The sequence below is a fragment of the Bicyclus anynana genome, chromosome 14, assembly GCF_947172395.1.
Source record: "Bicyclus anynana chromosome 14, ilBicAnyn1.1, whole genome shotgun sequence".
Classification (NCBI taxonomy): Eukaryota; Metazoa; Arthropoda; class Insecta; order Lepidoptera; family Nymphalidae; genus Bicyclus; species Bicyclus anynana.
In genome coordinates, this window is record NC_069096.1 from 16279177 (window position 1) to 16306625 (window position 27449).

Sequence of the window (27449 nt, forward strand, 5' to 3'; positions counted from 1 at the left end):
TTTTATATACACGTATTTCCGCGAGAATAGAAACTGAACGCGTAAAAACTCAGGGCGCCTGCTAGATAAAGTGATAAAAAGAACTGTATTTAAGTAGGTACTTAATGATAACAAACATTGTAAAGAATAATGATTTTAAAAGAGCAACTGTTGAGTTTATTGTCGGCTCTTCTCAACAGAACCTGCCTTCCGAACATGTGGTAGAGTTATTAATAAATAGTCAAACTTGAGGTTTTAAGAGTGCTTGTAAACTAAGTCTACTTGGAATTAATGAATTTTAATTTTAATTTGATATGATTTGTAGATGTAACTTCTGTAAAACAATTGATAAAGGGTCCCAAAATCCTAAATTCAGAAGGGGATCAGTTGTATTCAATCCTTGCAATTCCTTGTAAATGCAACGGTTACGTCATTCACGATAAGAAGTTTAATTTAATACATTTTCGCCCTTCAACTAGTGATGCCCTGAAGTATTTTTATTGAGTGCATTTTTCTATCGAGAACGTATCATAGGTAAGTGTGACGTCACATAAATTGGCGGTTAAGAGTAAAAAAACATAAATACGAAAAAAATAATGTAGACGAGTGTGGAGATAGGTAAAAAGGCTGTAAGGTCAAGCATATAGTTAGGCCAGATTAAAAATAAAAAGATTGCCATCTTGAAACTGAGTATAAGTAATACATTATTTTAGTACACCACAGAACAACATACGTTTTTAAGAATTATTTTTACATTTATTATTACGGTGTAATCAGCAGGTATAGGTGTAGTAATTTAACTGAAACTCTTATATCAGTTAATAAAAATTACTTCAATTCACCCAATTTACTGTAAACGAATTGGTTACGTCATTTAAGATAATCTACTTGTTCTCTTGTCCTTGGCTAGTGATGTTCAATTTTTATTAAGATTTAGAAACATAGGATGTATCTGACATAACAGTCTTATACAAATTAAATAATATGTTCTAATTAGTTGCAAGTTTTACACTTTTAGTCATTTTATTTTTAGGCATTTAGCTCTTCCATAACGCTTTTTGCACGCAGTCATAAATTATTTCTAATTTCTCTAAGATCCGGATTAGAAACGATCTTCCCTCCGCTTTTTATTGTATGAAAAATTATTTATTGCAAGCATTGTTTAATATTTCTAGACAGTTCTAAAGTTACAATTAGATACATGATTTTTTACTGTCAATGTTATGTCTGAAGGTTTGCTTAAAGTTATAATTTTAACACCAAAATATTTTTCGTATAAAAACAACTAAAAGGTAGGAAAATGGCCCTAATAAAAATACAACCAAATACGTTGATTTAAAACAATTCAACGTAATTTAATGATATTTTTTATGTTATCCAATGACGTTAATTTAGAGGAACTGTTTGTATTTATTGATTAAATTCCATACAGTGATTAATATCGACAAGATAAAGAGTACACGAAATAATCGATCACGTAAGCCATGTCGCTGGAAGCACTGATAAACGTAGCCGATATTATCGATAGAATCGAATCCTTAGCGTACATTGCATCACTACACTATAAGCGCGCGCTCGGAGCTGCCAGTAGTGCCAGTCCGTTTCGCGATTACCTTTAGTGTGTACGTGTCTCTTGTAAAATCTAACAGAAATACGACATCATGGTGAGTACAACACTATTGTTATTATTTTATAATGATAAATTTATAAAATAAATTTAAATTACATTTAATTAGTAATAAAATTAATTATTTTCACATGTGAATAATAATTTATTTGGATTTGGAAATGTAGTAATTTCGAGTTGCCGGTTACCTACTATAAGCATTACAAAATTATAATATAATTTTATGTGCACAATCATATTATCACTAAATTATTTGTAGTGAACTTGTTATGGTATATTTATAAAGTCCTATAAAATTATAAAATAATCTCTCTGTAAACCAGCGTTTAACAAAAACATTGAATTTATTGGGAGAGAAAAATCGGTGTTTGTAGTCACACTCTTCCAAAACGGCTTGACCGATTTAAATCTATATTAGGTAGGTATGAGAATAGGTCGTGAAGTAGATATTTTGGGACCTTCATCGCGATTTTGATACTTTTGTATGAAAGACATTTCTATGGCCGAACTACGTTTGCCGAATCAACTAACATAATATTATTATCTACAAATACTTTTAAACAAAGTATCAATTGAATATAGCCTAGTGTTGTGGGTTACGTGGTTATTTTTACGTGTAGCGTAAATAGATGTAGAATAGCAAAGATTATAAAATTGAAAATAGCGTGTCGGAAAATACCCGACTCAATTCACAAGCCTATAGGAACATCAACCAGTAAACACCTATTAGACCGGTCTGAAAACATATTCCGATAAATTTTCGGAAAGGTTTATCTATTTAATCTTATAGTAGAGTTTTAAATATTGAATAGAAGCATAACCCCCTACATAGGGGCAGTTCAATATGAACAAGTATCTAATAATGATTTGACAGGCAATCTCGATGAAAAACCCCCGTATCCAAATAGCAACGCCAAGCAAACTCAAAGAAAACCGTACTTGCACATTGTTTTCATTTTGAAACCGATCCTTAGGAGATCCCCAAGAGAAGAGTTCTCTTGGGGATCTCCTAAGGATGAATGTACATTGTACAGTGCTAAATTATTGTGGCAAATGAGGAGTTTACTTAGCAAAATAAATCAATAGATCAATGTTATATCGTATTCAATACATGTGGCAAATCATCATCATCATCATTATGAGCCCATTTTAGGCTCACTGCTGAGAGGGGCTCCAATAGTCCACCACACTGACCCAATGCAGATTGGCAGACTTCACACACGCAGACAGGCATCTTCTAGGCAAACGCGCTCCAACCTAGACCTCATCATTGCTTTCCACCAGGCATGATTGTAGTCAAGCGCAAGTCTATTAAGAATAAAAAAAAAGATAATTAAGAAAATTCTCTTGTATGCAGGTTTCCTTGCGACGTTTTTCCTTTACCGTTTGAGACACGTGATATTTAATTTCTTAAAATGCGCACAATTTAAAGTTGGAGGTGCCGGCCCCAACCGGATTCGAACCCACACCCTGCAAAATGGGAGGCAGAAATCATATCCACTGGGCTATCACGGCTCTCAAATGTAGCAAATATTCGTTATTAATAAAAATAAGTCGGGTTTTCCTTCCTGACGCTATAACTCCAGAACGCACGAACAGATTTCCACGGTTTTGCATTCGTTGGAAAGGTCTCGGGCTCCGTGAGGTTTATAGCAAAGAAAATTCAGAAAAAATTTCAACGTATTGTAGGGGTAGGGTAGGGATAGGGTAGGGGTATAGTATGAGTAGGGTAGGGGTAGGGTAGAGTAGGGTAGGGGGGGGAGGGTAGGGGTAGGGTAGGAGTAGGGGTAGGGTAGGGGTAGGGTAGAGGTAGTTAAAAGTTTACATCGAGTTTTACGCGGACGAAGTCGCGGGCGTCCGCTAGTTCGTTATTATAAATTCATTATTTGTTAACACAGTTTTGTTAGATTGAAAGCAATATTCCTGTCCCTCGTTTGAGCTTGACGAACTAGTTCACGAGTCAGTTCTGCTTCAGTTGCCTCTGTGTGAACAGAGATGTGGGAAACATTGAATGTTTTAGACTTTATTTTCAAAATACTTTACATATATTATAACAAATACAATGGCAAAATATTTTGAAAAGGCAATAATAATTAATAATTAAATAAAATAGTACATATATCTACAACATGTAATGACATATATCTACTCTGTTAAAGTTGTGAACTATGTGAAAATCTCTAAATAGTCAAGCATTCACTTAATATAATAATGTACATAAATGTATGCATGGACTTAATGTTTAGCAGTTGATTTTCCTGAATAAATAAATAAATAAATAACAATTATTTCAACAATAATGAATAACATCTTGCCGAAACTTGAACCTGACGTTCTTAAATGTCGGTTAAAATTAAATCAATCACAACATAATTAATGTACCTTCCCCGATGTGATAACCGTGGACAGAACACAAACAACATATATAAATATCAACAGTTATATAAATAGAGCATTGTTTACGAGCTTCGGCGTCCTCCGCGCAAGGCCTTGCCACTGCTGCAAATAGAAATGCGTTAATTTCACGATAATCGTTGCAGCATGGATTTATAAACATCTCTTGACGTATATCTTGTTTTGTAAAGTATCTGCATGTCTAGTGTGGGTATAGATGCCGATTTAGAGCCCTAGATCGCGCTATGATATACGTAGCTTTTTTTTTTCTAAAAATTTTCAGTAGAAATCTCATTAAGTTCCAGCCCGGAGTCGGGACGTTGCTGGTTTCACCCCTGCCTTGGAGAGCAGGTTAAGATGCCTGTGTCCCGGTGACAATCATTAACATACGCTTCGCATTCCCTCTCTTATAAGGAGGGTGGCCTATTCACTAACATTGACGTATGTTAGTTGATGAAATTGAGATTCTATGTAACAAATGACATCCGGTGCATACTGACATCTTTTCGTGGATATCATACAGTAGGTAGATGACATTTCGCAGTTGATTTGGTGTTTATTTTAAGAAGTTGTTAAAAAAGGCAAGTTACTGGATAGTTCGTAATAGGTCTGCAGTTGTTCGTTTTAAGAAGACTTATGAGGAGTGTCAGTTTTAGTGTCATTAAAACTACTTGCAATTAGTAAGTGCAAGTGAAAGAAGGCTATAAAAGGGTTTGCTACAGTTTCATCGTGAATATAATGTATTAACTAAGAAATTGACTGATTCTCTAGCTCTTGCTGAGTCTGAGTAGAAATTGTCGTTGGTTTGACTTTGAAAACGTAAATAAATAGATATACATCGCGTTTCTATAAATGAAACGAAACAATTGAGAGAATTTCGATGATACCTTGGCTCATCTCCACGATTAATTTTGTTAACTCCAACAAAAACCACATAAAGGCCACAACACACATAACATTTACGAGTACATTATTAGTGGTCAGCGATTTCGTGGTTTTGACGACACACAGAATTAGCGGTCCGTGATTTCGTGACAACAACGACTCGTCATTTAGACTACATCTGCATTCGATTGATGTATATTATCACATGTCTTAGCGAACTTTTTAATCTTATTAAAAAGGTTTAAATTGCAGTGGATCAAGCCTCGGCGATTTGTAAAGTCACCCGAACTTCGACCATAATTACAGGGAAGTCCGATATCTCTTTTCTCAAAACATCAAAATCAAAATTAATTTATTTCAAGCAGGCTTAATTTACAAACACTTTTGAAACGTCAAGTTTGACTTTTTGTATAGACTTTAACACTGGTTTGCTTCCTCGGTTTTATGTCTATGCCCCTCTAAGCTTAGGTCCGAGTCTTAATATTGACGTCCTTTTCGATCTACGGCCTAGCTCCTTTCTATGGCAGAGTTTCAACGCTTGCGCTTAACACGCCTTTTAAGCTGTGCCGATCTCATTTTGAAATTTATAGTTATGTGTTCATTCAGAATAATATACTACATATAAATATTAGATATAATGTGTAATGCTCATGTATCGCTCCACCCAGTTATAGTTGAGAACGCTGCACTCGAAATTGTAGACGAATACATATACCTAGGACATATGATCCAGTTAGGTAGGTCCAATTTCGAGAAAGAGGTGAACCGTCGAATCCAACTCGGCTGGGCTGCATTCGGGAAGCTTCGCGACATCTTTTCGTCCGAAATTCCTCAGTGCCTGAAGACAAAAGTCTTCGAACAGTGCGTGTTGCCAGTGATGACCTATGGTTCCGAGACTTGGTCGCTAACTATGGGCCTCATAAGAAGGCTTAGAGTCACACAGAGGGCGATGGAACGAGCTATGTTAGGAGTATCTCTGCGTGATCGAATCAGAAATGAGGAGATCCGCAGAAGAACCAAAGTCACCGACATAGCTCAACGAGTTGCGAAGCTGAAGTGGCAATGGGCGGGGCACATAGTTCGAAGAGCCGATGGACGTTGGGGTCCCAAAGTGCTGGAATGGCGACCCCGCACTAGTAAGCGCAGTGTTGGCCGACCCCCCACCAGGTGGACTGACGACATCAAGCGAGTCGCAGGGATTCGCTGGATGCAGGCGGCTCAGTATCGTGATGTTTGGAAGTCCCTACAAAAGGCCTATGTCCTGCAGTGGACGTCCATCGGCTGATATGATGATGATGATGAAATATTAGAATTGAAAAAAGCTCAAAACCTTTTATTTACAAATCTGTTCTGCGTATCATTTAGTCGCTACATTGGACGATTAATCGCGGATAGTAAAAGTGTAGTGTGTGCTACGGCCTTAATATATTTTTGTGAAATAGTAGATAACAACAATTTGTCTTCGTTTGAAATATAGATACACACCTAAACATTATATTCCTTAAACAATTACATAAAACAAAATAAAAGCTTTAGGTTTAAAGCTAAATAATAGTAATGTTAACGAGCAAATTTCCATCAAGGTGACCATTATATAAGATTAGGCATCTACGCAGGAGATATAATAACACAGGTGCACTCTATCCATTACTGTCGTAATTCAATGTGATGGTAGAGCAAAAAGACCGGAAAGAGATCAAGCGCAGGACCAGTCTTTAGGAGGTTTTTGGGGTTGTGCCTCAGAAACTGTCAACTGTTATCGAAACTGTTCTTGTATTCTTAGTAACTTATTTTCCCGAACCGTAGATCTCATTGTTTGTAGCCGAACTATTACGGCACCAATGGAGCAGTTAAAGGTTGATAGGAAGAAGCTGTTTCGACATAGGATGAAGATAAGTACGTTATGTAGTAGAGCTTATTAACAGGGCTCGTACGAGAAGGTAGGTCCGTCAAGCAGCATTGCTGTTTTTTTTATTTTAGTTTGAAGAATATGGTTGCTGGTATAATTTCAGGCAGCTACGCTAAAGGTTGATGTTGTTCTGTTTTACCTTCAGTTGTGTTATCTATTAGTACCATCAATTATCACTACTAAAAAGCGATGTGATCATTAACAACCCGTATTCAACTCACTGTTGACCACGAATCTCCTCCCAGAATGAGAGGGGTTAGGCTGATAGTCCACCACGCTGGCCTAATGCTGATTGGCAGACTTCACAGACCCAGAGAATGAAGAAAATTCTCTGGTGTGCCAGGTTTCCTCACGATGTTTTTCCTTCACCATTTGAGAGACGTGATATTTGATTAAAATGCACATAACTGAAAAGTTGGGAGGCGCATGATCCGGACCAGATTTGAACCTACGCCCGAAGGCAGAGGTCATATACACTGGGCTATCACGGTTTCAAAAAGCGATGTAAATATAAGAATTTAATCAAAAGTGTGAAGTAAAAATAAAACCGATAAACAAAAATATTAGAGGGGGAATTTCTAATTTAAAGGCTCAATCTAACAGAGAGCAGCGGAATGATTCAACCGTTATTTCAGTGCCTAGTGCTAGTAGCCGGTAGTCTACGAGAATTCAGCTGGAAATATATTATTTACATCCACACATCTATCTTGTCTTTTATTAGCTGTTCCGATGGTGCTGGCCTCTTGTTTTGATTACGAATACGTATTCCTGTTTTCTTAATAGTTCTATAGATGTTGTGATTGTTGTATTAATACAGTAAATATAATAAATTGTGTGACTTATTACATAAGATTATAGTAGTGAACTCAGAATCTAGAAGTTATTGTTAGTTATTATTTTAGCCTCACTATTCTATAATCCCATCCTCTTTACGTTACATCCAAGTGCTAATAGTAAATTCAAGTTAAATTGTTTAATTTTATCTCTTTCTGATTTATTCTGCTATTATTATAAACGCGAATGTTTGTATGCATGTTTGTTTGTTTGGATGTTTTTACTCTTTGATGCCGCAACTCTTGAAGTGATTTGGCTGAAATTTGGAATGTAAATAGATTTTACTCTGGATAAACACATAGGGTACTTTTTATTCAGCAAAAATCAACGGTTCCCGGCGGATTTGTGAAAAACTAAAATCCACGCGGACGAAGTCGCGGGCGTCCGCTAGTTAGCTAATATTAGTGCTCATGAGTTGAATGTTACAGGATAGTGCATTTAAAATATTAAAAGAAAGATTATGAATCTTCGATAGAGTTTTAGTAAATTAATTACTACCACTAGTAAAAAGGTATTTTCCTTGAATTTTAAAGTGGCCATGACCAGACAGAAACATGAAAAATGAAGTATAAATATTGTCTGGCAAAGTGCCAAATATTGGTGAAAAGTCAATGAATCTACAGGATTTTAACGACCTGTAAGGTGAAAATAGTAAAAATATATTTACAGTAACGATTATAGAACGTGCTTCGAAATAGTTCAACAATAACATTAGAATTAAAAATAAAAGTTGTAGTACATACAACACTGCGCTACATATAAATTAAATAAATTACTTATATATAAATATAGCACGTCCATTAAATTCAAAGTTATTACCAAAGCTACATAAAGATATATTACAGTGAAGATTATACATAAATGTACAAAATGTTTGTTGCGAATGACTTGCTGTATGCAACTACTTCTTTAGTTCTGTGAGATGCATATAATGTGGAGTTCTTCTCAGTACAGGCGCGTTTTAAGCCCTTATAGATTTAAACTTTTAACTGTAGTTTAGGTATCCGCGTTTGACACTTCAAACATGTCATCTACTGGTTCATTTAAATCAAAGGAATTAACTAACGGAATCCCTTTATACTCGTATTTCACGAGGTGATCTTTTAAGGAGAGAACCTGTGTCTTTAAAGTGCCCATTCTGAGAGACTTCTTCAGCGTTCTTTTGTTCTCACCTGATTTTCACGGAGTTTAGATGCAGCCTAAGGTGGAACGCACTTGTCTGACACAAATGTTAAGAATTAAGAAATGCAGATTCTAGCAAAATAATATGACTACGGATGAGCAAATGATTGCAATAAATAAATAGTGGAATTGGCAAAGGGCGGGCACGTAGTTTGTAAAGCCAATGGATGTTGGGGTCATTAGGTGCTAGTATGAAGACCGGGTACCGGAAGGGTGTTGTTCGATTCTCCATCTGATGGACGATGACATCACTGTTGGACACTGGCGGATCAAGACCGTGTTGTTTAAAAGTCTTTGCAAGAGGTCTATGTACAGCAGTGGACGTCCATCGGCTGATAATGATGATGAATAATTGAATATGGTATTTTAAGTGAACGTGTATATTTGAGGAACGAAATAAAATTCCACAACAGATCGTGGTCCACCCACAGATTTAACAAGATGTAGCTATCATAGCGAGTGTAGGAGCATAAAAAATCTATTTCGACGCGTCGCGGACACTCCGCCTGGATTACAATTATAAATACCCAAACACCTCACCATTTCACACGGTCCGTTCGTTTCTTATTGTTGGGCATATCCGAGTCAGGTGCCTGCCAAAATAGCTTACGTGCTGGAACGGTGACTAACATTGGTAACGAGTGCTTCAGCGAAAATTTATATACAAAAATCGCTATAAAATATAAACGTGATAATTATTCATACTTTTTTTATTGAATTGCCGTAATAATATATGCAATCAATCAGTCTTACACAATATTTTTATCTCTAACGGTATTTTACATAAAAATCTATATTTCATGAAAACACCTTAATAAGCCAGTCTGTTAAAGAATTTATCAAATCGGCAAAAAAAACAGCAGATTTAAAATTTGAGATCACAAAGAGCAGAAAATACATCTTCTAAAAAGGAAAGAAAGCAATTTTTCAATAGGGTGATAATATACAATACGTGTACTTTCCTAAAATTCCAAGTATGATATAAATAAGCTTACAATTATTGATACAAATCTAAAAGTCGAATAGATAAAAGATAAACAACAAAAGCAAGTAGCTGTACTTGCTATAAAACCAAAAACAATAAAAAAAAATTGGCTAAAGTATTATTTTAGAATGATTATAAATCTTTATAGGTTTATTATATTCGTTGTTAAAGATAATTACATTTATGATGACATGGTATGACACCGTAATTAGTAACTCGACAGCGAAGACCCAAAAATAGTTGGAAAGTGTGCAAAAAATGCAGTTCATTATTCGCTAATTTCACCCAACACCCAAACTATTAATACTATACAGACTTAATCACAATGCTTCCCACGCAATACTATTTCGGAAGGAGGAATAGAGGTCTTTCTACTGGATTAAAATATAACAACTATAATAATATAATAAGAGGAATGCAGGAGTTTGAAAGCGTTGCAACCGGAGTAGATTAACTATTCCTAGTTTTGATTAGACTTAAGCCTCAATCAAGTTGCAATTAGATTTAAGTCTCAATCAGTTAAGGAATGGACATAAGGCCCAGAGATCTGGGTTTGAAATCCGTCCGCTGCATTATTATTTTGCCTTCTCCTCGCTCCTAGCACAGGCTTATCGCTAAATTAGCGTAAGCTCATGACATAGGGGAAAAGAGACGACAACACAGTCGGCGACGGCGACGTTACGACTGTACCCATTCAGCCCAAAAATACTAATTGGTTTGAAATGACGTTTAGCTGTGATCTAAGATTTACAAGAGACACTCTGAGACGTCCCGTCCCCAATGCTGTTCTAGGTCTTCGTTTCGACTTAGACAGATCTGCTAATAATCCACGGTCACAACTCACACTGCTGCGAATCCATTGAGGAGCTGGAAGTAAGACATGACAATGCCTGAATGAAGTTTGCTCTACACGATATTCCTGTCTCTTATGTCCATGGATACGCAAATAAACACGGACGAATACGTAAGACTTAGTCCGAAGCGCATGCACTAATAACTAACCGATATACAGACTAATATACGAGCCGATCACAAAGCTGCCCACGTCCAGACTATTTCCGTTGAAGCAATAGAGGTCTTGCGCTAGATTAGAGTGGAGTCAGATCCAAGAATTATGTCAACAATTCCCACTGTCGAGATATTCAGGTCAAGTCATCACAAAACGTACAATTAATATAAATCATATCGACTTGGACTTTTGACGGTAAAAATAAGCGTGCGACTAAAATAACTCCCTTAACATTTCCAGGATATATATGATCAAGTATTTTTATTATAAACTTCATTTTAAACTTATATAAAAAGCCCATCAAACACTCATCATTATCATAATCATCATCATCATCATCATCATCATCATCATCATCATCATCATCATCAGGAAATAAATTCCTTCACTCACATACCCCAATACGACGGTACACCGACACAACGGGAGAGAAATCAAACCGTGGACCATGGATCAAGAATGCGTATGTGAAATCCAGCAAACGTTTTTGTTGGCTTAACTCGGGACTGTAACTCTGAACTAAACCAATTGATCTGTCACCCAACTAACCATTGAAAATGGAACATTTCTAAGAACAGCAAAACTGTGTTTTCCCTAAACAAACAACAAGTAAAAAATAAAATACTCATCTGTATTTTACAAAATCTAGTTGATGGTTTCCTTGTATTGAAATAAGTATAGATATTCTATTTAAGCTAAAGGATGTTTTTTAGTTTAAGTAAAAAACGTAAGTTGGATTGTTGTTATTATTTATTGTTATGTGATCAAGGAAGAGGCGTGTAACATTAAAACTCGATTATCAAAAAAAACCGTTGCCCAGAAACCAAAGAGATAATTTATAAATCTGCTTTTTTGCTGACGATCAATAATTCATTTATTGTAATCCAACGCAAACCACTGCTGAATAAAAAATACACATTCAACCAGTCGGTAAATAGTTGGAAGCAATAGAAATGACACTATCGCACGAACATCTTGCGATGTGTAAGGACAAATGCGTAGCAGTACACCTATATACTTGTAGTTTTCCACACGAGCCATTCAATTTAATGAAGACATAAATAGTATTTGTACAAGGAAGTCCATGCAAACAAATAATGTCATAGAAGTTGCTATTCTTTGGACACGTTTACAATCATGCGCGTACTTCAATGTACGCTATAGACATTGTGTGTGTATTGGTGATTTACTTTAAATAAATTCGTTTAAATTGATTTGATGAGTGTGGAATAGATGGTGCATCTATGTTAATGAATTTTTTCTGCAGCTAGGATATCGGTGAATTGGCCAACAGAATAGATTAAGCCTTCTCACGTAAAACCGCTTTGTGCATAAAACCGACCCGACCCTTAATGTAAAAGCTAAGGAAAAGCTTTTCAATGTGGCCAACGAAATATTATTATTGTTTATCATCTTACGAGTACCTTCGGAAATTTTTTCCAATCAAATATGTATTCATTTATGATGTTTTCCTGTCAATGAATCATTTGTTTTATAGAATTTTATCAGCAGCTTATTCATCAACTGATACCTACTGTCAATGTTTCAAAGTGAAGAACACTGTAAACAGATTATAATATCTTTATTTATTTATAGTACGCAAACAATACACATATTAAACGTTATACAAATATTTTTTTTCTTTTATGTTTACTCTATCGAATAGTATGATAATAACTATAGCATATTACCTTTGCCGTTACCGTTACCTTTGATCTATAGTTTCCCAATATTTTTATAACCTTTGTTGACTTTTTTATTTGTGACTAAAGTTATTAAACTTGATTATTGGTTATTGAGAATTGTACTCTAATTGGGCTGTACTGCGCTACTTTTTAATTTTCTTGTATCTGAACTTATTAGACCACTTTGTGGCATTATAAGGTAACAAGATACAGTGAAATGAACAATTCAGTTTATTGACAAAATTGTTCAATTGAATTTAGATTACATTATTTGAAATAGTTAATCAGAGTTTCGGTTTAAGTAAATAGTCGTTATTCATCTATTTCATTTGCTTATTAAAGTTTATTTGGCGTTTATGAGTATATGTATCGATTCTAACCACCCTGGACTGGCGAATGACTGTTAGACATGAGATCTATTGGCGTACCTTAGAGCTACCATTGCACACATATGTGCATGCGATGACCCAGTACCTTGTCACTAATCACTACTACAATCAACCCACAATTCGGTGCACGGTTCTTAACTAACTACAAGTATTTCACGCAAAATACGCAAATAATTAACTTCAGTTGAGTCAGAGAGAGTAAGGGACAATGGACATAACGTAGCGCATACCGATATACTCTTTAATTGATGACGAAATTTATGTTTCATTAAATTTGTTTACGATGGTTAGTGACCTAATGATCTATTTATAGTTTATTTGTTTCCGCTAATTTGAATTTGATTTAAATGCACTAATTCAAGTTTAATTCAATACTAATTTTCCTTCCTTAAACTTTAATATTATATTTGACAACAAAATGATCATGAGCTCTGTTTTTAAGTAAGTCCACAATTGAAATTATTTGTGGCTATTCCAAAAGCTTGTGTTAGTCATTAATAGGACATACTCGTAAATGAATTTGAATTAAGTTATCGAGTTGATTCTTAATAGTACATGTTCCTAGTACAATTTTATCCATCATCAAAAATACCTTAATCCCCACGACTTAGAGGGCAGTGCCACTAGTTTCTGGATTGAGATTAAAATGTGCGAATCAGTCATCATTCTCAAACCAGAGACCCAAACCTCCTTCTTTATAGAGGGAATGGAGCTACAGTCCAGTGATCACAGATAAATCGGTGTAGTATCTACCCAGGAAATATACGTTGCATGGAATGTGTTTTGCAAATTTTTTGGAAATCATATAAGTACCTACACTTATCATATTTGCCTGATGGATATATCGAAATTACATTAGCGTTATCGGTCAAGATTAGCACGACCAAGGTCAATGTCAACGCTATAATGGATGTAAGGTGTAGGTCGTAGGTAGATGTGTTACATTATGTTACTAACGGTTGCTCGCGACTTTGTTCGTCTGCGTTTTTTTTTAATTTTTTCCCATATTAAGAAATGACTTGCTCTAAAACGATTTACGGATTTCACTATATATAATTCGTCTCAGTTGTGCAAATGACATATCTAAGGTAGAAGATTTAGGGGACTTCTTTGACTTTCCATTATTTTTTACAATCAGGATTTTATTTTTTTAGTTACCTATGTTAATTTTTTTTCCCTTTGTTCCAGGCCACAAAAGACGCAGGACCTGTCATGTGCAACAGCTGTCACTCAGCTATCAGCGGCAGAGTAAGTCATTTTAAATACTTAGTAGTAGTAACTTGTAAAGTAATCAAGGCAGTTCGATGTTTACACTAGTTCGTAATGTATCAATTTTAACGTAATATTCAATGGATAAACAAAGAATTCTCCATTCCGGTTGCCATAACATCGGTTTCTGATAACTGAAATATCCACCGAGAATTGATTTGTGTCAGCTGACGCCGTGTATTCGTGGCATCCAATATCATTACTAGTCATATACTAACTAGTGTTCTGAATAACCTCATCGCAGGATTGGTTTGTATCTAATACTAATTAAGTTGTAATGGAAAGACCGGCTGCTACACGGAACATTGGTATTCGATTTGACAAGCTGTTGGTAAAAAAGACCGTCACAAAAGATGTCTGCTGGTAATTGGCTGGCAGTAACGATTTCATGTGATTTTAAAACTTGCTTTTTAAGTGAATTAGTAATAGATCAATTTTAATTTTAGTTTTTTAAGTAAATATACATTTTAAGATGACATTGCGCTCATTTGCAGAGTACAGTATCCAAAATAACCTCATCGAAATACTTTTAAGAGCTCGTAGTACCTGTAGAAGGTCCCTGTTTATACAAGTTTTCAAATCAAATCAAATCAAAATATTTTTCTAGCTATCTATCTTTTTGTGCTATCAAATGAAGAGGTAAAATATAAACAGAGGTGTACCAATGCTAACAGAGGGCTACTGACATAGAAAAATATAAGACGTTCGTTAGATGAAATCTCGAAATCTATGACTTATATACACGACCAATTAATACTAAACAAAGCACATCAAAACTCTAACGAGACATCTAACGTATTTATCGTTTTGTAGTTCCGACATCAAAATAAACACTTCAATTCAATAACAAAAAACAACAAACCAATCACGTTGTCACACTCACCTGATATGGTCTAATCGACTGTATGCTATTATGCAGGTCACAGCAGAACCTAAGAATGGTGAGAAGCAATACGCGATCTGACAAAGTATAGGACCAATTGGTCGAAAAATGTTAATGACGTTGTGTTGAGAACGACGATGTTTTACAGTTATTTGATTATTTTGTATTGCAATTTCAACGATTTACATTAAATTATATAATAATATACTATTATATAGCAATCAACGAAGAGTGTTAATGAAATTGTTTTTAGAAGTACATTGTTACATAACAGTTATTATTTTAAATTTATTTCTATCGCCACTATGATTGCAATAGAAATAAGTTAAAAATAATAACAGTTCATCAGACAGGCGTACGAACGACCGGCGGAGGATTAGTGGATCCCGTTGGCTTCTTTTGGATATGTTATAACAATCTTAGTAGCTTGTCACAAAATAAAAAAAATTGGTGCTATGCCGTCCCTAAGGTAAGCAGCGTGTAACTCGATCGCACATACATATCTATAGCAAATTTGCGCCATATTTGGCGGTCACCGCTAATTCAATCTGGCACTAAGCGAGCCCTAGCCGTTTGTGTAACTAAAGCTTACTAATTAAGTTGAAATGGAAAGACCGGCTGCTACATGGAACTTTGGTATTCGATTTGACAAGCTGTTGGTAAAAAAGACCGTCACAAAAGATGTCTGCTGGCAATTGGCTGGTAGTATTTTTAAGATGACATTGCGCTTATTTTCAGAGTACATAAGAATATTTTTACAGATATGCAAGGAATATTTTTAACAGATTTATTTGCGAACCAACAGTATAAATCGCTTAGCGCTACATGTGCATTGGGTGGTAGCTATTAACGTACCGCCTCAAGTAGAACTCGTCTCCCCGAACTTATAGATCTGCATAATTTGAAAAGTTGCATGAAAAGATTTATGAGAGTGTCTGGAGCAAGGGTGATGTGCAAGTCGTAGAAAGTGGAAGTAAGTCTGTCTACCCCTAAGGGAATGAGGCGTGATTAGGATATATGTATGTATGAAAGTTATGTCGCACCCATACAATGCTCCTCGCGCTACTCGGTAGTTGTCGCTCTGACAATCCACGTATGTAGGACGAGTTACGTGCCCACACGATGTCTCTGCTTACTTCCCTCGCCAATCGTGCCGTGTGTGGCGCGGTCGGCCACAATAACCAATGCCAAGTCTTTTGATTCGAGAAAGCTTGTCGTAAGTCAGCACAATTCATAAGGAGCCTTATCCTGATTCCAGATCGTCACAGCGCTGGACAAGAAGTGGCACCCGGAGCACTTCACGTGCAACACGTGCAGGAAGCCCATCGACGGCGCCAAGTTCCACCAGCACGACGGCGGCGTGCACTGCGTGCCGTGCTACGCGCAGCACCACAGCCCGCGCTGCCACGGCTGCGGGGACCCCATCACTGACGTGAGTACCGCTGCGGAGGACTGCTCTCCCTCTCTGTTCTTCCTGTACGGTGTCTGTTACCCTCAATCATCACCCACCCTCATCTGTATGCCTGGTGTTGCTCTACACTAACTATTTATTGGTTATATGTTCTATGTTTTTGAAAGAATCCACTCCAGGGTGTTTCCACTTAGTTCCAAATTTTAAAAATATAAAACCATTTAATGACGCAATTCCTTAATAAAAGCAAAGGGTTGTCGGGTGTTTATTATTATCGATGGTAATCATTTAACGTCAGAGGACATGTTAGCTAGTTTGAGGGACTGTTTCAAATATCTAAGCTGACCTAAAAATCTTTCCACCTCTGCTCAATCAACCACAGCTTGATATTGTATTAAACTAACTTATTTAAACTTTAAACATTATTTCTAGCAAGTATCGACCAAATCAAACGCAGTTTCAACTAAAGTACTATTTACGGTCGAGTCGAGACGATTGCAATTCAACATGTAAACAAAGTTCTCTAATAAACGAATCTTTCTCTGGCATGATCTACACGAGATGGCTGATGTCATCAGCCAGTGTTTCCCATCATTGTCGCTGCGTTAGCGACTCGCATCACGTAGAAGCATTGGAGATATGTTCACTTTACTGCACTCTCGCTATTGAATGCTTAACGAGCGGGATGTTTCCTCGACATCCATTTCTGAACCGTACACAATGGGCGTTTAATGAGTATGCAACCACGAAATGGGCACTTATCAGCCAATTATAGCGTATGTGTGAATCATGTGTTAACAACTACTTAGTAAATAAACGTAGTTTTATTTAACAACAAGCGTTGTTCATATTGTGTTGTTGTTGTAGTGTAGACAATTCCTAGGGAGCTTATGTTCCTAGATTGACTGATCTAAAGGACTTGATTGCACAGGAAAGTGATGTACCGTTATAGGCGAAGGTTTTAAGACCTCGACGTAAAAAGAAGGGATGTTGTAGTTTGTACCTCTGTTTATCTGTATCCGTATATACCGCGCATTCTATAAGAATGCACCGATAATGAGGCGGGTTTATTTCTTTGAAAGCTAACGTGATCAAGATGGTTCATAGCTATATATATAACGAAGACCCGATAAGCCAATCCGAAGATATAGATTTAAATTATGTTCATTTAAGATCTGGTGGTCTATTTGCTTGTTCCATAGACCCGATGCAAAGTTTTGTAGCAAGATTTTCAATGATAACTATCAAATGTCAAATGTTATTCTAGCATATTTGATTATTATTATTATCTAGTGTTGGATTAATAACTTCAAATATCTATTTAAATCTTCACAGATTGACAGACAGGCCAACATATTAGGACTTAATACTTCCAACAATAAACCCAACAGTAAACACATAGTTTTTGGAAATAACCATAATTTACAATAACAATAATGAATCATTTACTTAAATTTTAAATTTTACGTTATTGTAAATGGGGAAATTTTGGAGATCATCCACTAAACGATTAAAAGATTTAGCGGGAAAATGACGCGAAAATTTACATTATCATTAGATGACGTAACACCAACCATACATAGCGGGGTGTTCTGCGATCGCCCACGCCGCTGTCAAATGGTTAATGAGACACGTTGTAAATGACGACTCACTGTGTTTTTGTTGGTTTGTAATGATGGGCAATTAATTAAAACAGTGCAATATACTTAGTAATGACTGCTGTGCTGTATTATTATTTTTTTAGCAATGATTGACAGGACAATCGGTCGGCACACCTGATTTAGTACCTATGACAACGATTCGAGGATTTACAAGTTATGGATTTTTTAACTAAATCAAAGCTTAGACCTCTTGTGATGTGTGGGTCATCTCCTCTGGGTCCTCTATTGTTATGGACCCGGTACAGGTCTAAGTATGAAGTACGGAAAACTTTCTTGTCCGGGTAAGACTGGGTAATAAGTCTCTTATCATTATTATTAACTATTGAGATGGCATTGGTTTAGTTTTCAAAATTTAATTTTACCATTTTGTCAGCCAGAATACCATGTGTACGAAGAGCTACGCTAAAACACAACATTTACTGCTTTCTTTGAGCTAAGCTCAAAACACGGGAAGAAGGAAAATATACCTAAGGAAATCCGGAAAATTTTCAATAAAAAGTTTTATTAAATGCAAATGAATCATCAATAGATAAAAAGTAAACAAATTATTTTAATAATTAGCATAACATGTCCATTAAGCAATTACAAATATGAGATAAAAGCGTTATTATGTATGCACGGCTGTTTGAAAACATTGTTGACCTTGTCTCGGTCGACCGTTCGAGACTAAGCCGAGATATTAAACTTATCTATGGACGAGCCAACATGCCGCAGAACCGACCATGTCAGCAATACAAGCCAACACGACTTACGTTGAGCCGATCTTCTATTCTCGGAAGACAGTTTGGATTTGATTGTGATTGTAAAGTGTAGGTACAGACAGACGGTAAATAAATCGGTAACTTATCGTTACTTGTTGTTAAGTTCGTATCGTTTTACGCCGTGTTTGTTTTTTTCTGATTGTGTAAGCGCCGTAAGCTCCTTAATGGGACCTCAACGGCATCACCAGGAGGTTCGGGTGAGCACAGAAGCATCGCTTGATGGGGGCAGAAGGCAGAAGCAGAGTGCACAGACGGAACGAAACAATGTGAGAGTGAGAAGCGGAAGTGTGTATATAAGAACATCAAAATAGCAGAAACCTGTTGTCATTATTAAGTGTGACCAAAAAAAGCTCATTTACCAATAAACCGTTGCTAAGCAATTTCTCACAGATGATAGTTTATAATACGTTTGTGCTTTGCTCCTTCAGTTTCACACATTCCTTCAGTTTTGTATGCTATACTATATTTACTATTACAACCAAAACCAGTTTGTCTTCCGGAAATACAAGATCTATGGTTAATAAGCTTCAATCATCAAGCGTTATGGTATTATGATATTATCTTATAGCTTTACCACCCGACGCCCGGTTTACTCGCGTAGTTTCCATTACCGTGGGAATACGGGGATAAAATATGCCTATGTCTCTCACAAATAACGTGCCTTTCTATTATTGGTAAAATAATTTTTCAAATCGGTTGAGACAGATGAGACGGATGAGATTATCCCCTAATACACCACAAACTTTACCTGTTTATAATATTAGTTAGTTAACACTAATATTTGATAACTAAAACTATCTATTTTTTAGTTTTTCGCTCACAGAGTAAAAATACTATAATACTATTTAGTTGCCAGCACCCGACAAGTTGGAACGTCTGTAACCTCCAATGGCATGTAACAATCGTTGCGTGAATCAGATGAGTCAGACGGTGCGAGGTGTCAACTAATGAATGGCGGGGCATAAAAACTTAATGTGGATCGATTTATGTTTCCGATCGATTAGCTTTTTGTTCGTATGATGTAATCCATACATGATAATAAGGCTTCCCTGGTGAACCATCGCACACCACACATCAAAGCCTTGTGGAGGCGTATTCTGTGTGATATATATTGTACTGATATCTGACTTTATTTAAAGAAATGTAATATTTTCTGAGACTAATTTCTAAAAACAACTGTTTTTTAATGGATTTTACGTGCATACGAAAATTTATTTGTTTATAGGTCGCTTATATTGTCGTGTAGTTGTTAAAAAGACCTCAAAAATATTTGAACAAGACAAATATGAGGATATCTGTAGCTTTGATTGCAGTGAAATGCAAAACAAACTGACCAGTTTTAGACAGCCTGAAATAACCAAATATGTACCTACTCGTAAATGGGCTCATAATAAAAGAGCAGCGAAATATAAAAATTTTAATAAAAAAAATACAACCGACTTCAAAACCTAAAAACGTACCCACTAAACTAAAAAGTGAAAAATAACATCATAATATGTTCTACCTGCTGATCAGTATGAAAGCGGTGCTAAGCCGGTGATGTATTAATTCAAGCCATGTGAGAATATCTTATAGATTTAGATTTTGCAGACAGTATTGTTTCTTGTGGCTTGTCAGAAATGGCTTAAATTAAGACAACACCGGCTAAGCACCGCCTTCATACTGATCAGCAGGTAGAACATATTATGATGTTATTTTTCACTTTTTAGTTTAGTGGGTACGTTTTTAGGTTTTGAAGTCGGTTGTATTTTTTTTATTAAAATTTTTATTATTTTTCCATTTTTAGTGTAAAATTTCATCTCAAACGAATATATCAGACCCCTAAAGACAGTCACAACCCATCTTGGTACAAAATTCTCAGCAATACAACCCAATCAATGAATCAAGCCCATGCACAAGGTAGCTACCGTAAACCGTTAAGGGGTTCCCATAATTGACCTTGATCTTCATCATCAGACCCCTAATAACAGACACAACTCATCCAGGTAGAAAGTGCTCAGCAATACGAATTAATCAAGGCCAAACACAAGGTAGTTACTGTAAACTGTTAAGGAGTTCCCTTAATTGCCCTTGGTCTCCATCACCAAACCCCTAAATGACAGTCATAACCTACCTATGTGGAAAGTTCTCATTAATACAAATTAATCAAGCCCAAACACAAGGTAACTGCTGTAAATCGCCGAGGAGATCCCTCGTCTGTTTTATGGCTCCATCATCAGATCGATTTTAAACCTTCATGAAATTGTAGTGCTTAAAAGTACTAAATGGAAAAGTATACGAACACACTACACACCCATATAATTTTCGAAAGTTCCCCTCAATTTCTCCAGGATTCCATCGTCAGATCTTGACATGATGGCAATGGGACCAAATGGGGACTATACCGTTTCAAACAAAAAAAGAATTTTTGAAATCGGTCCAGGCGTCTTTGAGTAATCGGTGTACATACATAAAAAAAAAAAAAAAAAATACCAACCGAATTGAGAACCTCCTTTTTGAAGTCGGTTAAAAAGAAAACAAATTTTTTATATGTTCCTATCTGACTGTTTATCATTCTGCGCTAATCTCTAATACTATATCAACTACAGGCCTTGTTTTATCAACATCAGATGTAAGGACAAAGTAGCCAGCGTTCACTGTCATAATCATCATCATCATCACATTAGCAGATGGACGTCCACTGCAGGACATAGGCCTTTTGTAGGGACTGCTAAACATCACAATCCTGAGCCGCCTGCATCCAGCGAACACTGTTCAGTCAATATAAATAATTTAAATACATTGTGATAAGTCAGTGCGCCGCTAGATATAGCAATATACCGATCGTTGTATACCGTGGGTGCTCGTGATTCACGCAGTGCGTAAGGTTTGACTCAGGGCTCGTCGCACCTTTTTCGGCGACCACTCACTATCCTACGCCTTCTGTTCCACACGCATGTTGTCAAGGCCCTAACACGAACATGTCCAGATGCTTTTTATACAGCTATTATGTGGCACTTTTCTTCTAAAACCATGTCTGGTCAAGCTCTTCAAAGAACGCACTACGCTTAGCTCATTCATAGAAGAAAAAATAATATTAGAAGTCATTCCCACTTTCAAGTAACAAGTAAGCAAGTAAAGTAGCAAGTAGGCAAGATCGGACGGGGACGGGAATTCCCGTATCCGTCAGGTATCCCCCAATATCTTGGAATTTTTAGTACTTTCTGTACCTATTGGAGAAGACAAAATAAAAAATAATATTTATCTCGTCTCTCTTCATTATAGCTTTAAAGCAAATAGCTTTTGTTTTAATGACTCGTAAGTCCATACTTTCATACCCATCTACCATCGCTCAGAGTATAAACTTTAGACAATACCGACACAGTTGTGTCATCTACGTATCGGACGTATTTTTCACAAAAGCTGTGACGTCACCGCGGAGACAATGGCGCTATTTGTGGAACAACTCGCGCCGCCTCCTGTGGGACTGGAATCAAATTAAACCCACGAGAGAATGCAAAAACACCATTAACGGTGACCGCCTTGGATTGTCTTGAAACAAAAAAGTAAATTAAGTATATAATTCACAATTTATTCGAAATGTTGGTCGACCTCCCACTTCGTGGACTGAAGACATTGTGTCTCACAGGAACAGGCGACGCAAAATCTTGGTGTTTATAAATCTTTATAAAAGGCCTTTGTTCTGCAGTTCAATTTGATGATTACGATGACGTTTCATCTTTTGGAAAATTAACGGAAAGCAAATAATTGAGAGAAATTGATATTAAGATACCTCTTCATCACAACAATGTTTGACGTTGTTCTAAGTCGTCCATCTCAAATTATTCGGCAATATTCAACTTCTGTAGCTGTGATAGCCCAGTGGATATAAATATTATTTATTTAAACGGGTACATACCACGATAAAACGACGAGATTTTTTGAGTCCCGTCGTGACCACGATCCATGCAACTGGGTCGACATTAAAAATCTCGTTGTTTTATCGTGGTATGTACCCGTTTAAATAAATAATATTCATAATGAACAACCACGAAATAAGTTTAAAATCATTAGTTTATAACCAGTGGATATGACCTTTGGCTTCGATTTAAAGGGTGCAGGGTTAAACCCGGTCCAGTGAATGGACCTCCAACTTTTTAGTTATGTGCATTTTAAGAAATTAAATATCACGTGAATCTAATGGTGAAGGAAAAACATCGTGAGGAAACCTGCATACCTGAGAATTTTCTTAATTCTCTGCGTGTAAGGAAACGTGTGCTCAATAGTGAGCCGATTATGGGTTGTTAATGATGATTCATTTGCAGCTTAAGATTTCAAGGAAGCTGAAGGATAAGAAGCCCCATAATAGTCAGCCCAGTTAAATTTTATGAAACACATAGTTAACAGTGTGCTTCTATTCCAGCGCGTGATCCAGGCTCTGGGCGCGTCGTGGCACGCGCACCACTTCGTGTGCGGCGGCTGCAAGAAGGAGCTCGGCGGTGGAGGCTTCATGGAACAGGTCCGCACTAGTTTCTAAATAATAAAAGATTCCGACGAATTGGTAACCTCCTCCTATTATAAGTTAAACATCGTGCTAGTCTATTTTAACTGAAACACAAGAGCAGAAGCTTTTATGCTATTTGTTACCATACAATAGAAATCTTAGTAATAAGGCATAAGATATGAGCAGCTGGCGTGGAGTTGACGCCGCGGTTATAAACCTCCGAAATTTGGATTCACCGAGCACGTGCCGGTTTCATCGTGTAACATAGAGAAAAAGAGCAGAGCCCGGGAAATGTTACCCGGATAATAATGTTAATGACAACTTCCAATACCCATTCCGCTTGTGTTATTCTGCCCAGCCAAATTTGATACGACTACTTTGGATACGTGGTCTAATACAAAATTTGCTGCAGTTTTAGTAAGACCAAAGTCTTTAAGCATAGAGTGTAATGAAAATCAGCGCTGTATGCCCAATATTTGCTTAATACATGCAGCACAACACTGAGCTGGAACCTTTTACAAGGTTGTGCCAAACTTGAAGCAGTGGTGTTCTGATGGATATATAGCTTAAGCTCTTGACTTGCCCTAAGTGGTCGAGGTATATACAATAGGCAGGTGTTAATGCTTGGCACAATTTGAAAATAAACGGTTTTTTTTTCTTTACTTTTTCTAATCGCATCTGTTTGTTTCCAGGCCGGGCGGCCGTACTGCTCGTCGTGCTACGCCAACAAGTTCGCAGCGCGCTGCGCAGGCTGCGCCTCGCCCATCGTGGACAAAGCCATCATCGCGCTTGACGCCAAGTGGCATCGCGAATGTTTCACTTGCACCGTAAGTACATATATATCTGTACTTTTAATAAATCTGTAGAAAGGTTAATTCTGTACATGAAATATATTTCCAAAATAACTATCAGGGGTAATTACTGATCGATACTGCCAATAATGCTATCAGTAAAATTTTGTCAGGAGCAGAGCAGTGAAGGGAAATGTCGGGAAAACGGGAGAAGTTACTCTATTTTTTAACCTTCCGTCCCTACCTTAGCCATTAAGGTAAGCCTTAATGGGTAGGGTAGGGGTAGGCTAGGGGTAAGGGTAGGGTAGGGTAGGGGTAGTTGAAATTCGTCGCGGGCATCCGCTAGTTAATTCTTTTGAATTGAGAAGTAATAAAAAGTTATAACAACTATTCTGTTTTCTTTTTGTCTGTCCGCGCTATTTCTTGAATCGATTGACAGTTAAGGAATAAACCACCATACATCAGAGCACACTAAGAACACCTCCAACAATGCTCTGCCCTGCACCTGGTGATGGGTGGTAAATTTATACCGGCAACTAAGAAATACTACCTAACTGAAAGTTAATGATTTTGCAAGTCTGCAGGAATAAGAATGAGGATAATATCCACGAAATTAGTACTGGTCACAGAAGCTTTCCTATTAGTAATAAACAAATTGAATTTTCAGATTTGAAAAAGAAAAAATTACAATTATAATTTTCTCTTTTCCAGAAATGCAGAAAACCCGTCACTGATTCCACATTCTCGGTGCTGGACGGCAAGCCCCTGTGCGGCAAATGCGCATAAACACACACAAGCACACACAGCCAAACACTACACAATATACTATTTATTATCACACACACGTTGACCCATCAACAGCATCCAAAGTGCACTTATGACACCGCCCGTATTAAATGAAGGAAATAAAGCTAGTTCCCGCTAAAGTTGATACCGTAACACATACGATTACAGTAAACAAATGCATCATCGGTACATACCTGTAACATCCATGCCTACTTTCGTATCTTATTTATGGGAAAACCCTATACTATGTTATAGGAAAATGAAATTGAATTGAACAAACCCCTTTGATTTACGCCGCGGAGTTATATTGATTGTGTGGGAATTAAAATTTTTCTAGTTAACCGTATCCGTAGTACATCGATTAGCTTGTTGATTGTCATTCTGGCACAAAGTTTAAGCTCACTTTATAGGGAAAGGGATATAAATAAGTCATACTTAAACATAAATAAATATATACATAGTTTTCTAAATTTCAAATGCGACAAATATTTTCATATTACATATAGAATATTTTAAGGATACTTTAAGGATCTAATGTAATCCATAATATTAGACGAAGCTTGGCTTAAAAAAGTATACACAAAGACATTTCGTTGTAAATATTTATAGGTATTTGTGGTAAATACCTAATTTTTTACCTAATTTTTATTATTACTAAGTTATTAATAAGCTTGCGCTATCGGATGTAAAGCGACATTGTGTTGAAAAGTTACAATTATTTCGTACGCTATCGCGGCACTTCTTTTTCAAATAAATCATTGTTTTAACGTGTTTGTATTATTTATACAGAGATCCCGTGTGATCCTGTATATGACCCTATCATATAAAGAATCGCCTACATAATAGATACATTCGAAAGCAGATAATGCCAAGAGAAGAGCCGATAATAATCTCAACGGGTTAAGATGCCCCCTTATAAATCGAGATACGCGGGACATACAAATTAGACTATATTTTTGTCATATACACTATACACGTATTTTTATTTTTACGTTACTCATTTAACATAACGAAATCCTAGCTCTTTTAGCTATCTATCAATCGATCGATTGATATTTTGAATGGTATATACTGTATTTGTAGCTGCGATACCAATCTTCTCCGATTTGCTATCATCAATTACCTGTCTGATCTCCTATCACTACGGAAGAAATTTCAAGAAGAGCTCGCGTCAAAATGAATACAATCTGGTCGTTCCCTAGAATTTTCAAGCGGAAATTACGCGTACAATAATAATAAATACACATACCCTATTTCTCTCATTTTCGGATTTTCTCGGCTCTCCGGTCACAGACTTCCAATCTTCTTTGGGTTTCACTGGACTCTTGACTGGATCTTGACTATCACTTTCCTTCGCTTGAACAATCGTATTTTCCATCACATTTTTGATGATTGGTTCCCGAACGGTGGTGTTTTCTGAAGACAAGTTGGATACAGTGAAAGATACATTCAAGTTGAGGAAAAATCTTGGGTTGACTACATTTTTTGTTGATAGTAGAGCGGTCGGTCACTGGAGCTCTATAGGTTGTTATAGAAGCGGAGCGGGATGCGGGTTGAGAAGGGAGGTCACTGGTGGCGCAGCGCAAAGCATTTAAAAGGGCTTCACGCACGTTATTTCGTAAAGAATTTGAACCGATTCGGATCTGTAGATTTTACCTTGACCTGAGTGTTGATTTTTTCTATCAGCTTCTCTCGGAGTGTTGATTTTTTCTATCAGCTTCTTCGGTGTGATTGGTTTCTTGATGTGGCTCACAACGGCTAGTTTGTTCCTGGCGATGATGTTGGCAGGCCTGCTCCTCGGCGTCAGCTCGACGGGGGTACGGGAAGGCTCTTTGGGTCTGGGGACTTTTGGGGTTTCTTTGTGTCCTGGGTGAGGGCTCGCTTCGTTGCTCTTCGGAGGGGTCGGATCTCGGCTATGATTTGAGGCGCACTGGAAGAAGAACTATATTATAAAAGTGTTAATGTTTTGTCGCCTAATATAATATTCGGCTGATTATGGATCATTTTAGAATTCATAGTTTATCGATATGTCCTTCATTTCATGTTTATAAAATATAATACAAAGCACTATTAACTATTTACAATAAATATTGTCTACTAGTGCGGGGCATTTGAGTGCCCAGTGTGGTCAGGGCTTCGGAATGAGAAAACTCTTCACAGTACCACCGTCCCAAAAGTCATTGCCTTCAGTATCCGACCCTTGGTACAACAGTCAGTACTTGGTGTAGAATTAGATTTCTCTTTCTAATTTTTAATTATTTTTAAGTTCGTAGTAGATTAGTTTTATAGTATTATATAGTAGTAGATTTAATTACAGTATTGTCAACGGCGAAGGGTGCGCAGAAAAACTTTAACAAGTTTATGTCTGCACCTTTTCATTTTTATCATGTAATTATTATATATAATTCAATAAATAAAAAAAAAATTCAAGCAAAAGTTTCTAAGGTCGTTGATCGAAGCTTTATTTTATAAGACCATTGACTGGAGCGACTCAATATTCCACATGGCGATAATCTCATGTCGAAG

General features: G+C 36.7%; 2 protein-coding genes across 3 annotated transcripts in view; one reads left to right on the plus strand and one right to left on the minus strand.

Moving 5' to 3' along the window:
• LOC112047714 (uncharacterized) overlaps window positions 1-27449 on the minus strand; it is a 53043-nt gene that overhangs the window by 12859 nt on the left and 12735 nt on the right. For both annotated transcript variants that reach the window (XM_052885303.1, XM_024084925.2), the window contains exons 15-16: window positions 26580-26853; window positions 26173-26339 (exon numbers count right to left, since the gene is read on the minus strand). In XM_052885303.1, the coding sequence (XP_052741263.1) occupies window positions 26173-26339; window positions 26580-26853 (441 nt within the window). The remainder of the gene's footprint in view (window positions 1-26172; window positions 26340-26579; window positions 26854-27449) is intronic.
• Window positions 1515-25690, plus strand: LOC112047715 (transforming growth factor beta-1-induced transcript 1 protein). Its single transcript, XM_024084926.2, has 6 exons — window positions 1515-1643; window positions 14067-14126; window positions 16289-16462; window positions 23266-23361; window positions 24039-24173; window positions 24849-25690. The coding sequence occupies exons 1-6, from the start codon at window positions 1641-1643 to the stop codon at window positions 24921-24923; spliced, it is 543 nt and encodes a 180-aa protein (XP_023940694.1). The 5' UTR covers window positions 1515-1640; the 3' UTR covers window positions 24924-25690.